This window comes from Chiloscyllium plagiosum, unplaced genomic scaffold, assembly GCF_037043375.1.
Source record: "Chiloscyllium plagiosum isolate Xiang-an unplaced genomic scaffold, Cpla_swu_hap1 HiC_scaffold_49, whole genome shotgun sequence".
In the NCBI taxonomy this organism is placed as follows: domain Eukaryota; kingdom Metazoa; phylum Chordata; class Chondrichthyes; order Orectolobiformes; family Hemiscylliidae; genus Chiloscyllium; species Chiloscyllium plagiosum.
The window spans coordinates 4,192,363-4,205,927 of NW_028270187.1; the positions used below are offsets into that span (position 1 = coordinate 4,192,363).

At 46.1% G+C, this 13,565-nt stretch overlaps 1 protein-coding gene across 1 annotated transcript; it reads left to right on the forward strand.

The window, feature by feature from the left end:
- Window positions 1-11,908: 11,908 nt before the first annotated feature.
- Window positions 11,909-13,035, forward strand: LOC148135405 (uncharacterized). Its single transcript, XM_087984659.1, has one exon. The coding sequence runs from the start codon at window positions 11,935-11,937 to the stop codon at window positions 12,706-12,708; it is 774 nt and encodes a 257-aa protein (XP_087840785.1). The 5' UTR covers window positions 11,909-11,934; the 3' UTR covers window positions 12,709-13,035.
- Window positions 13,036-13,565: the final 530 nt, after the last annotated feature.

Genomic DNA, 13,565 nt, shown 5'->3' on the forward strand with positions numbered 1-13,565 from the left:
GCACACGGGTCTGTGTGCGGCTGAAGCTACTGCCATGGAGAAACCCGAGGAATCCCGGCCCATGGACAAACCGTGGAATTATAGCAACTTGCTTGTCCAGTCTTCACTGGAGACTTATGGGTGCAATCACACTAGGGAGAGACAGGTCTCCTGCACCGAATGTGGGAAGGGCTTTACCCAAACCCCCAAGCCTCCCGCCTGCTTTCCCACTGGCAGTTCCACACTGGGACTGGTGGTCCACATGCCCCATGTGAAGGAAGAGCTTTACCCAAGCCTGCTACCTGCTGTCACACTAGGAATGGATTCACCTGCCCTGCATCTTGTAGAGGCACGAACAGGGCACCAGGGCTCCCTGCAATCAGATTCCACCGGTGACGCTGTTATGGGTCTCTCCAAGGATTGAACTTCCTGACCATTCAGACAGTGGGTGCAGTGTGAGAGTTGGTGGGCATTTCGTTTTGTTTTCTGTAGGACCCCACAGTGCTAAGGGGTGGCACAGTGACTCAGTGGTTGGCACTGCTGTCTCACAGCGCCAGGGACGGGGGCTCGATTCAACCCTTGGGCCGAATGTCTGTGTGAAGTTTGCATGTTCTCCATTTGTGTCTGCGTGGCTTTTGTTTGAGTGCTCTGGTTTTCTCCTACAGTCCAAAACTATACCGGTTAGGGTGAACTGGCCAAGCTAAGTTGTCCACAGTGTTCAGGGATGTGCACGTGCGGTGCATTCAGGAGTAAATGTAGGGTAATAGGATAGGAGAATTGGTCTGGGTGGGTTAATCTTCGGACAGACAGTGTGGACTTGTTTGTATGAAGGGCCTGTTTCCACACTGTCAGGATTCTATTATTCTGTGCACTTTGCTTCCATTTGGCGCTGCTGCTCAGGACTGCATATTCCCACTGAAACGCTTTGCGGAAACTTTAGACCACAAGACCATAAGAGCAGAAGTTAGGATATTTGGCCCATCGAATCTGCTCGGCCATCATTGGAGACAAAAAGAGAACTGCAGATGTTGAAATCCAAAGTAGGCATGTGGGAGACTGGGAGAGCACAGCAAGCCAGGCAGCACCAGCAGGTGGAGAAGTCAGAGTTTGCAGTATTAACCCGTTTTCAGTACTGAAGAAGGGTTCTACCCTAAACATTGACTTATCCATTAGCAAAGCTTTGCAACGATGATACTGGGGATTGCAGTGTTTGAGCTAGAGGGAGAGTTTGAATAGGTTGGGGCTTTTTTTTACTGGAGCGTCAGATGCTGAGGGTTGACCTTGTGGAGGTTTATAAAATCATGACGGGCATGGATAGGGTAAATAGACAAGGATAGGGGGCATCCAGAACTCTAGAGCATTGGCTTCTGGTGAGAGGGATGAGATTTAAAAGAGATTTAGGGTGCATCATTTTCACACACAGGGTGGTGCATGTATGGAATAAGCTGCCAGAGGAAGTGGTGGATGCTGGTGTCATTACAACGTTTAAAAGACATCTAGATGGGTATATGAATAGGAAGAGTTGGTAAGGATATTGCCAATTGCTGGCAAAGGGAACTAAATTAGGTTAAAATGTCTGGTTGGGATGGATGAGTTGGACTAAAGGCTCTGTTTCACTGCTGTTCATCTCCCTGACTCTATGACCGTATCACTATTCAATTATAGCTGGTAGATTTCTCCACATCACTCTCCTAATTTAGGGTGTAAGTTTGCTCTGAGCTGCAGGTTTGATATCCAGACGTTTCATTACCTGACTAGGTAACATCATCAGTGGCGACCTCCAACTGAAGCAAAGCTGTTGTCTACTGCTTTATATGAATCTCTTTCTCCTGGATGGGGTTCCTGGGGTTTGTGGTGATGTCATTTCCTGTTCCTGTTCGTTTTCTGAGGGGTTGATAGATGGCATCTAGATCTATGTGCTTGTTTATGGCGTTGTGGTTGGTGTGCAGACTACTAAGACCCCTCGGAACCCTAGTAGCACACAAACCCACCAACACTCTCAAACAAAAACTAACAAACTTAAAAGACCCAGTACAACCCATGGACAAAACCAACGTCATCTATAAAATTCCACGCAAGGACTGCCACAAACACTACGTAGGACAAACAGGAAGAAAGTTAGCCACCAGGATACATGAACACCAGCTAGCCACAAAAAGACACCCCCCTCTCCCTCATAGCCCTACACACGGATGAAAAGAAACACCATTTTGACTGGGACAACACATCTATCCTGGGACAGGCTAAGCAAAGACATGCCAGAGACTTCCTAGAGGCCTGGCACTCCAACCACAACGCCATAAACAAACACATAAATCTAGATGCCATCTATCAACCCCTCAGAAAACGAACAGGAAAAGACACCACCACAAACCCCAGGAACCCCCATCCAGGACAAACATATACATGGAAAGCAGGAGACAACAGCTTCGCTTCACTTGGAGGTCGCCACTGATGATGTTACCTAGCCAGGTAATGAAACGTTCGGATATCAAACCTACAGCTCAGCGAGCAAACCTACACCCTAAACCTCAACCTGAGCTACAAACCTTCACAAACATTGCGACTCTCCTAATTTTTTCTTTTAACCTTTGATCAGCAATCAAGAATCTGTCCGTCTCCATTTTCAATATCATCAAATGTGTCTTGCCTTGTCCAGGGCTGGAAGCTGGTTGATTGTTGGGCTTTTGCCCAAAACGTTGATTTTCCTGCACCTCAGATGCGGCCTGACCTGCTGTGCTTTTCCAGCACCACTCTAATCTTGACTCTAATCTCTAGCATCTGCAGTACCCACCTCCGCTCGTTGATTTAGTAAGTCGAGAGAAAACTTTTTTTAAGCAGACAGCCACAGAGAATGTTAATTCTCTTTTTAAACAAAGAGAGGAAAATCGCTGTTGACCGGCTGCTTCAGATTTTGAAAGTTTTAGCAACCGGCTGTTTGACTCTAGTATTTTTCTATCCAGTTAAAGAATTCTTGTATCTTTCTGAGAATGAGTCCCAGGCTGTAAGAAATAGGTGAATACTTCATGGCGTCCATTCAAATTCTGCAATGACTACGGAGTTTGATATAGAGCATGTGCCTGCAAATTAACTCATCATCCAAGGATTGCCCAAAGGCATGACAATCCATTGTTGGAAACTGTTTCATTGAATGGGTAATACTTACTTTTTTATTTTCTCTTTTAATTTGCCACTTAAGTCTCTGTCTATGAGGCAGTAGGGAACATGATCAAAAGGCTGAGATCATCGCTATGAATTCGGTTATCTTGTTTAACCTTGCTCTAGCAAAGTTGCAGTATTTACAATTGTTAATTTTTGTAAAAATTACAATTTATGCGTGCAATATTTGTTCTTCATCAAGTCTGGTTCGGAATAGTTGAGAAATTTTGAGGGATATTGCATGTTTTAATTTCACTGTGTTGTGAATCCGGTGATAGTGACACTCGTTCGTGTTGGCTTGCTTCCCGTTGGTTGTAATGCCTTTCGCCCCGACCACTCATTGTGGTAGTGACACTCAGCTCATGCTGAGGCTTCTCATGAAATTCTCAGTACAGACTTGGAAGGGAAAATGTTGACCAGGTCAGAATATAAGGTGCTAACTGCAAAACGCCAGGAAGACATGCGACAAAGCAAAACCTTGACAATGTGAGACAAATAAGGAAGTTTGACAGCAATGAGGAGGTCTCAAGTCAATGTTCAAGATAATAAAAAGTACTATGTAGACATTGAATGTTATAATTAGGCAAGTGTCTAGATGCTGCAGTTGGTTGAACATGATCAGGTAAGACAAATGAAATAACCAGAGCCATCAATTATAATTGAATGTTGGTAACCGTAAAACAAGTGCATACTGTTGATTAGTATATGCAAACAGCTCTTCAATTTACACAGCTGTATATAAAACTGGTATATTTTATTATTTGGGGAGCTTGTGGCCATCTTGTGGAAGTGACTCTGCAAACTTGAATAAAAGCAGTGTAAGAAGAAAGTGTCCACGTGTCATGTGGTCAATTACAGGCACCAGGCAGTTCTCGAATGCCTGCAGTGTGCAAGCAGGCCATTCACACCTTAGAGTTGACACTGACTGACCGCCCCACCCCGTTATCCCATCCCTGTAACCCTACATTTCCGACAGCCAATGCACCCTAACCCGCACGTTTTTTTGATTATGGGAGGAAGACGGAAACCCCGGATAAAACCCACGCAGACATGGGGGAAGCAGAATGCCCTAACACCACACAGTCAGTCACCCGAGGCTGAAATGAAACAGCAGTGCTAACCACAAGGCCATCACCCCATGCTGCTCGCTGAAGAACTGAATTCCAAAGGCTCTGGAACCCCTGAGAGAAAAGCAAAACTCTCCTACATTAAATGAGAGGACACCTATTTGTTAACTGTGCCCACTCATTTCTCGTGTCAGGCACAAAGGGATTTATACATTCACATTGTTAAGTCCTCTCGGGATGTTGCACACCTCTATCAGATCATTTGATTCTTCCAAGCTCTAACTGATGCAAGCCCAACCCGGCATCTCCTTGTCCCCAATTGTAAGTTGAGTAAATCAGCTCTGAACCATTTTGAATGTATTTGCATCCTTTCTTAAGTGAAGAGACCAAGTCTGGTGGTCTCCCCAAAACTACTGTCAAATGGAGGAAAACATCCTGACTTTATGTTCCACTCCCTTACCACAAACGACAGTATTTTATTTTCTGCCTTAATCCCTTGCGGGTGCCTTTATGCTAACTTAATCACGTGCTGTACTTCTGGGATTTTTCAGCCTCTCTCCGTGCTGTTTTTCCATTGCTCCTGCTAAGTTGGACAGGTTTTCCTTCATTAAACTCTTACCTAGCATGTTCCAACCCGCTTGACCTGTCAATGGCATTTTACAAATTCCTCATGTCCTGTTTGTACTTGAGTTTCCTACCCAGTTTTGGGCCATCACCAAATTCAAAACCTTTGCACATGCTTCCTTCATCAAGGCTGTGAACAGACATTAAAAAAAACTGAAGCACTGCATTGTATTCTATTCATCACGTCTTGACAACCCTAAACGTTTTGACGACTTTCTTTCCTGCTCATTCAATAATGCTGTTAATGTTTATCAACATTAACATTGTGAAATGACCTAAACATGATGAGCTGTTGATTTGTGGGCTGCACGGTGGCACAGTGGTTAGCACTGCTGCCTCACAGGGCCTGAGACCCGGGTTTAATTCCTGACTGTGTGGAGATTGCACGTTCTCCCCGTGTCTGCGAGGGTTTCCTCCGGGTGCTCCGGTTTCCTCCCACAGTCCAAACAAAATGTGCAGGTCAGGTGAATTGGCCATGCTAAATTGCCCCTAGTGTTAGGTGAAGGGGTAAATCTAGGGGTGGGTTGTGCTTCGGCGGGTTGGTGTGGACATGTTGGGTCGAAGGGCCTGTTTCCACACTGTAAGTAATCTAATCTAAAGCTCTTATTTGAAATGATGACAGTCAATCTGGTGCCATGCCAAAAGACTTCTGGAATAGAAGGGCATCCTCGATTCCATAAGAACTAGGAACAATTCCACCATTCAAATTGTCATGTCTGATCCTTTCATGGCCTCAGCTCCACTTAGGCACACTCTCGCCACAACCCTTAATTCCATCATTGTTTTAAAACGTATCTATCTTAGCTTTAAAAACATTTACTGAGGAAGACTCACTGGGCAAGGAATTCCACAGATTCACAACCCTCTGGGCAACGAAGTTCTTTCTAAAATCTATCATAAACCTGCTCCCCCCACTTTTGAGGCTATGCCCTTTTGCCCCAGTTTCACCCACGAGTGGCAAAATCCTCTCTACGCCTGTTTTATCTATTCCCTTCATAACTTTATATGTTTCTATAAGATCCTACCTTATTCTTCTAAACTCCAATGAATATAATCACTGCCTGTTCATAAGCCTCAACCCTGGAATCAACTAGTGATCCTCCTCTGCACACCTTCCCCACCCCTTTTCAGCACCTGTTTTATTAAGCAAGGAGACTAAAACTGCACGCAGTACTCAGGGGTGGCGTAGTTAGCACCCTATACAGCTGCAACATATCCTCCCTGCTCCTAAACTTTATCTGTTTAGCAATGAATGACAACATTCTATTTGGCTGCTTAATTACTTTTTGTACCTGCATACCAATCTTCTGTGATTCATGCACAAGGATACTCAGGTCCCTCTACACACCAGCATGCTGCAACTTTTTACCATTCAAGTAATAGTCATTTTTACTCTTATTCCTACTTACATGGATGACTTCATATTTATTAACATTGTACTCCAATTGTCAGACCTTCGATCACTCATTTGACCTAGCTCAGGAGGCTAAGGAGGTTCAGCATATCTGTAAAGACTCTTACGAATTTAAAAGATGCACCGAAGAAAGAATTCTGTCCAGATGCACCGTGGCTTAGTATGGCAACTGATGTGCCGAGGACCATAAGAAACTACAGAGAGTTCCAAACACAGCCCAGTCCATCATACAAGCAAACCTGCAATCCATTGACTCAACGTGTACTTCCTGCTGCCTCAGAAAAGCAGCCAACATTATAAAGACCCTTCCCACCCCAGTTATCATCTCTTCCATCGGGCAGAAGATAGATTGACCAACAGATTCAAGAACAGCTTTTTCCTTTCTGCTATTGAACTTCAGAATGGACACTTCAAATTTCAAATTTAATATCGATCTCACCCTTTCTGCACCCTTAACATTCATTCTTCACTCTGTTCTATTACCCTTATGCATCTTGTGTTACATAACCTGCCTGCACTTTCACTGTACGGAGGTACATACAACAAGAATAAAGCAAAACATATCAAATTAAATGATCCACGTTGCTTGTTTTTTTTATCAAAATAAAACTCCCATTAAGTGAGTCCCTTTCGCAAAGCAATGTCAACTCTGCCTGATTATAACTAGATTTTAGAAGTGTCACATTTGTCTTCCTTCACGACTGACCGCAGCATTTTCCCCCGTGACTGATGTTAAACCAAGCAGCCGACACATCCTTGCCTATTTATCCCTGCTTCCATGAAGAGAGGAATATCCTGCAGCCTGCTGTGGCCATTTTAGAACCTCGGATATTTTGAAAGATTAAAACTCGTGATCTGGCTCCTTCCTTTTTGAAGATGTAATGGTGAAGTCTCTTTGTAGCATTGCATGACTCACAGAAAGAACATGCACGTTTCGGGCAGGAGGATCACCTCACACTGTGTGACATTCCACTGCAAAGGTTCTTCCTTCACCTCAGTAGTCACAGTGCAATATGTGACCATGCAGTCAGCCTCATGTCATGTTATAGTCATGGGATGCATCAATAAGCACAGAACCCACACTGTCTCAGCCTGAAGTCTTGCAAAATTGAGTGTTGTTAATAAACTTCAAGACATCTGTCTCAACCAAACAGACTGCATGCTTTTGAGGCAATTCTGGCCCTGTAACAGTGTTATGTTGTCCCTGTTTTGTTTTCTTTCAAAAGCGTTTGTAAAGGCAGTGGTGCTGAAATAGTGAATAGGCATAGCCTGACTCAACAATCAGGAGATGCCTTTTTTTTTAATAGTTGTACAATGAAAGGCGAGCGACCAGTTCTCTCAGCTCAGGTTTTATTTCAGTTTGATTTCATATTACCGCTGAGGACTTAGAGAAGCAGCTACAATGAAACAAAGTTCTATGTTCTAACAGGCGTTTTCTTGATTGACTCTACTCTCTGAAACTACCAATACTGACCAGAATGTGCAGGTTCGGGTGAATTGGCCATGCTAAATTACCCATAGTGCCCAAGGATGTGCTGGTTATGATAGATTGGTTGTGCGAAATAATACATGTGCGGGTTATTGTGGTTTGCTATGCTCAATTACTGATAGTGTCCAGGGATATGTAGGTTGGCTGCATTAGATTAGATTAGATTCCCTGTAGTGTGGTAATAGGCCCTTCGAACCAACAAGCCCACACCGACCCTCCGAAGAGCAACCCACCCAGACCTAACACTCTGGGCAATTTTGGCATGGCCAATTTACCTAACCTCGTCAGGGATAAATGCAGAGGGGTAGGGGAATGCATTTGGGTGGGTTACCCTCCGGAGGGTTGGTGTGCACTCGTTAGGCCCCGTGACCTGCTTCCACATTGTAGGATTTCTCTGAAAGGAAGGGATTTTTGCAAACTGTATTCTCCTGTACACTGCAGGGCAACACAGAGGCAGTGCGGGCCAGCCGTCTGGCCGTCCGGAGCAGGCGCAATGCGGGTTCCGCCATCGATCTCGTCCTGATCCTCGCCCCATTTTGACGTCAAACGCGGATGTGGCTTTGTCAGTTTCCGAATGAATCTCCCTCCTCTGGGCAAATCCTCGACCTGGGAGGCAGAGAGAGAGAAGGGGGCAATCTCTTCACTTGTAGCAACTGGAGTGAACTCAGGGAGGGTGCAGACTTTGCAAATTCAAGTATGTGTGTTCATTACCGGGGTCAGGAGGGACAGAAATTGGGAAGGGGTAGGGGGAGAGATCTTTTCTGTTTTTACTTTTAAAATGCACACGGTCCCTACAACTAAATACAACAGTTAAAAGTGCGTGCAATATCCCTCGTTGCATCTTCAAGCTAGCTGCAATGGTTTTGTATCCTCTGTTCTTCCTCCGTCTTGTCTCCGCTACATTCTGTTTTCTTCCCCCATCCCGAGGCGTTGATGCTTCCAATCTGACCCTCAATTTTTCGGTTTGTCCCTCCATTCTTTCCTGGTCGTCTTTTCTGAGTTTTGAGAACTTTCCTGATCCTCTGAGAATAGGAGAAGGAAGGTTATGTTGAGGTTGTGCAGGACATTGGTAAGATCACTCTTGGAATACTGTGTGCAATTCTGGTCTGCACCCCGCCCCCCATTAGTACTATCTTCATGATTCTTGCCGTCTCCAGTTTCCACCTCGCTGTCTACTTGTCTTCTCTTCTCATTCTCTGCCCCCTCCCACATTAGTTTAAAACCTCCCCAAACAGTAATAGCAAAAACTCCCCCAAGGACACTGGTTCCAGTCTGGTTCAGATGTAGACCATCCAATTTGTAATAGTCCCACCTTCCCCAGAACCGGTCCCAATGTCCAACAAATCTGAACCCCTCCCTCATACACCATCCCTCAAGCCACGTGTTCATCCTGCCTATTCTTTTATTTCTACAGTGACACTGGTAGTAATCCCGAGATCACTACCTTTGCGGTCCTCCTTTTTAACTTATCTCCTAGCTCCCTGAATTCTGCTTTCAAGACCTCATCTCATTTTTTACTTATATTGTTGGTGCCTAGCTGGCTGCTCACCCTCCCCTTTTAGAATGCTCTGCAGCCGATCGGTGACATCCCTGACCTGAGCACCTGGGAGGCAACATACCTTCCAGGAGTCCCATTTTTGGCCACAGAACCGACTATCTACTCCCCTTACAATTGAAATCCCTCATACTCTGGCCTTATGAATCTTTTTCTCGCCACGTGTCTTGGCAACTGCTGCCCTTCACTGGTGAACCATCTCCCTCAACAGTATCCATAGCAATATACCTGTTTTGGAGGGAGATTATCACAGGGTACACCTGCACTGCCTTCCTACTCTTTTTTTTCTGTCTTTTGGTCACCCATTCACTGTCTCCCTCAGCAATTCTAACCTGCCGTGTGACCAGTTCACTAAACATGTTTTCCACGCTTTCCTTAGCATCGTGCATGCTCCACATTGAGTCCATCCGCAGCTCCAGAGCCATCATGCGGTCAAACAAGAACTACAGCTGGATACACTTCATGCAAGAAGTCAGGAACGTCAGCCACTTGCCTGAGCTCCCGCGTCAAGCAAGAGGCACATGCCACCGATCTCAGGTCCCCTGCCATTGTAAGCCTTAGCTTTAAATAGACTAACTAAAACCAAACAATGCACTTAAATATATGAAACAAAAGAAAGACAAAATAAAAAAAAAACCCTTACCTTACAGAGTCTTTTTCTTTTGATTAGCGGAGAGGGAATGCGAGAGGGAGATATTACACGTCTAGTATCTCGGGTTTAGTCGTTGCCCAAAATATATACTAATTCCTTACCTTCCCGGCACCTCCCTGGTCTTCACGTCACTTTCGCTCTGTCGCCTGCTGCTCCTGAACAGGACAAAGGCTGCAAGTTCAGAAAGTAAGAATTTAAACAGTGTCCTTACCTTCCCTGCACCCTCCTGGACTCCATGTCACGTCCGCTCTGTCTCCTATTGCTCCCGGACAGGATATTGTGAAACTTGAAAGGGTTCAGAAAAGATATACAAGGATGTCTCCAAGGTTTGAGGGTTTGAGGTGAATATACTGAGGCTGTTTTCCCACACGCACCGGAGGCTGAGGGGTGACCCGAGAGACATTTAGAGTCATAGAGATGTATAGTATGTAAATAGACCCTTCGGTCCAACTTGTCCATGCTGAACAGTTATTCCAACCTAATCTAGTCCCATTTGCCAGCACTTGCTCATATCCCTCTAAACATTTCTGATTCATATATCCATCCAGATGCGTATTAAATGTTGCAATTACCAGCCTCGAGCACTTCCTCTGGCAGCTCATTCCACACATTCACCACTCTGTGTGGAAATGTTGACCCTTAGGTCCCTTTTATATCTTTCCCTGGTCACCGTAAATCTGTGCTCTCTAGTTCTGGACTCCCCCACCTCAGGGAAAAAGACTTTGTCTATTTATCCTAACCATGCCATCATGCTTTTATAAATGTCTATGAGGTCACCCCTCAGCCTTCGACTCTCCAGGGAAAATAGCTCCAGCATATCCGGCCTCTCCCTATAGGACAATCTTCCATCCTGGTGGTTGAGTCCACAAGTAAAAGGTAATAGGTTTAAGGTGATTGTGGGCGGGGGGTGTTTTAAAAGTGACCTCAGGGGCAACTTTTTCGTTCAGAGGTGGTCTGTGTGAAGAATCAGCTGCCAAAGGAAGTGGTGGATGCTGGTGCAATTGTAACATTTAAAAGGAATTTGGATGGGTACATGAAAAGGAATGGTTTAGAGGGATATGGGCCAGTGAGGCTATATTAGGTTGGGATATCTCTATTACTCTGGCTTGCCACTAACGTTTGGCATGTTTGTATGCTCAGTTTCTCTCAGGTATCAGTGTCAATGCATTGATGTCTTATTCATCCACCCCAACCCCCTTCCCGGGGACGTTACCGATTTCGTGTACAGTTGTTTCTCAAGAAGCTGCATTGCAGTTTCATCCTTAATTTACACAGTTTTATTGCCTCCCAAAATCAGTCCCGCTCAATCTCAGCAGTTTCACAATGTTATAAAAGATATTAACTTTTCAGGTGGAGTTATCCAAAATTCAAAGAGATGTCAGTCTTGAAGTTTTTGCTTTTCTGCCCCTGTAAGATCTTGAAACAGCACCTTCAGGAGAATTAGTTAGAGTGGAGTGAGAACAGAGCAGGAGAAAGACAGTGTGGGATGGTGCTTTCAATGTTTCAGAATAACAAAAGAAAAGAATGTTCCACAGAAAGTGGAATTCTACTTTGGACTGATAGTGATGAGTTTTGTAATCTCTTCTTACAGAGTATTTGAAGATTTAAAGGTGGATGTTTCAAAATTATGCCTGACTGGCCGCCTATGTGTCATGCTGCCTGCTGTGCTTTTCCAGCAATGCAATTTTCGACTTTGACTCTCCAGGGTCTGCAGTTCTCACTTTCACTTCAATTTCTGCATGTCACTCAAATCCATCGGGACTGCAATGATTTTAGACAAGGATCCTGTCAGATGGAGCAAAGCTTTTTAGGTTCCTGTTTCAGTACCTTTTCAGCATCAGTGGGATGAGAGAGCCCAGTGTTGCAGCACACTGAGTGTGGAACCTGAAACATGTATACAGCCTGGAAAGAGGAATTCAAGGAGGGAAGGGTCTGTACACGCATTTGTGTACAGCTGAAGCTTCAGCCCTGGAGAAACCTGAGGAATCCCGGTCCATGGGGAAACCATGGAAGTGTGGCGACTGCGGGAAAGGCTTTTGTGTCCCATCTGCCCTGGAAAGTCATCGACGCAGTCACACTGGGGAGAGGCCGTTCTCCTGCCCTGAGTGTGGGAAGGGCTTTACACATGCGTCTACCCTCTGGGCCCACCGACGGGTCCACAACGGAGAAAGGCCATTCTCTTGTCCTGAGTGTGGGAAGGGATTTACCCGCTCCTCCCACCTGCTGCCCCACTGGCGGGTCCACACCGGGGAGAGGCCCTTTAGCTGTCCCGAATGTGGGAAGGCCTTCACCGATTCCTCCGCCCTGCTGAAGCATCAGCGGGTCCACACCGGGGAGAGGCCATTCTCCTGCCCCGAGTGCGGGAAGGACTTTACCCGCTACTCCAACCTGATGAGGCACCAGGAGCTCCACACCAGGGAGAGGCCATTCTCCTGCGCAGAGTGCGGTAAGAGCTTTAACCGCTCCTCCAGCCTGCTGGCCCACCAGTCAGCCCACTCCGGGGAGAAGCCCTTCAGCTGTTCCGAGTGCAGGAAGACCTTCAGCAATTCCTCCGGCCTGCTGGCACACCAGCGGGTCCACACAGGGGAGAGGCCATTCACCTGCTCCGTGTGTGGGAAGGGATTCAGTCAGCTGGGCAATCTGCAGAGGCATGAGTGGGTCCACACAGGGGAGAGGCCCTTCAGGTGCCCTGAGTGTGGGAAGGGGTTCACTTGCTCGGCTAAGCTGATGACCAGGGAGAGACCATTCACATGCTCTAGATTAGATTAGATTACAGTGTAGAAACACACCGACCCGCCGAAGCGAAACCCACCCATACCCCTACATTTACCCTTTACCTAACACTACGGGCAATTTAGTATGGCCAATTCACCTGTGGGAGGAAACCGGAGCACCCGGAGGAAACCCATGCAGAGACGGGGAGAACGTGCAGACTCCACACAGTCAGTCGCCTGAGGCGGGAATTGAACCCGGGTCTCTGGCGCTGTGAGGCAGCAGTGCTAACCACTGTGCCACCGTGCCGCCCACATCCCGGTCTAAGTGGGAAGGGCTTTATCCACTCCTCCCACCAGCGGAAGCACCAGTGAGTTCACGTGCCATTGCCAATCACGTGGGATTGAAAGAGCAACAGCCTCGTGCCATTCATTGGCTAGACAATCGACCCAGCTCTGAGGATTTCCGAGTTCAAATCCCACAGCGCAAGATGGCAGAGTTGGAATTCGGGCAGAAATCTGCAGTTCTGAATCGAATGATGAAAACAGTTTTGGCGAAGAGAAAACGTCTAATTCACTCATGCCCTTTTAAGGGAAGGAAACTGCAATTGTGGATTGGATTCACTCAGTGATCCCAGCTGCATCCTTTACCCGGTTTAGCCTATGCGTGTCTCCAGACCCACAGCAGTGTAGTTGACTCTTGACTGCACCCTCCCATCTGCCACCCCAAGAAAATGAGGAAGGGGGAGAAACTTACTTGGATACAGTGTATAGGTTGAAATTGCTGAGCTGACCAATCATAAAGGAAGTGGGGTGGGGAGTGTGTGCACTTTGATCTTGAGCTGTTTAAAAATTAAAGCTACTTTTTGTACACCTTTTTGCTGGGGAGATCTGAAGCAGGAACAAAGTTGGGTC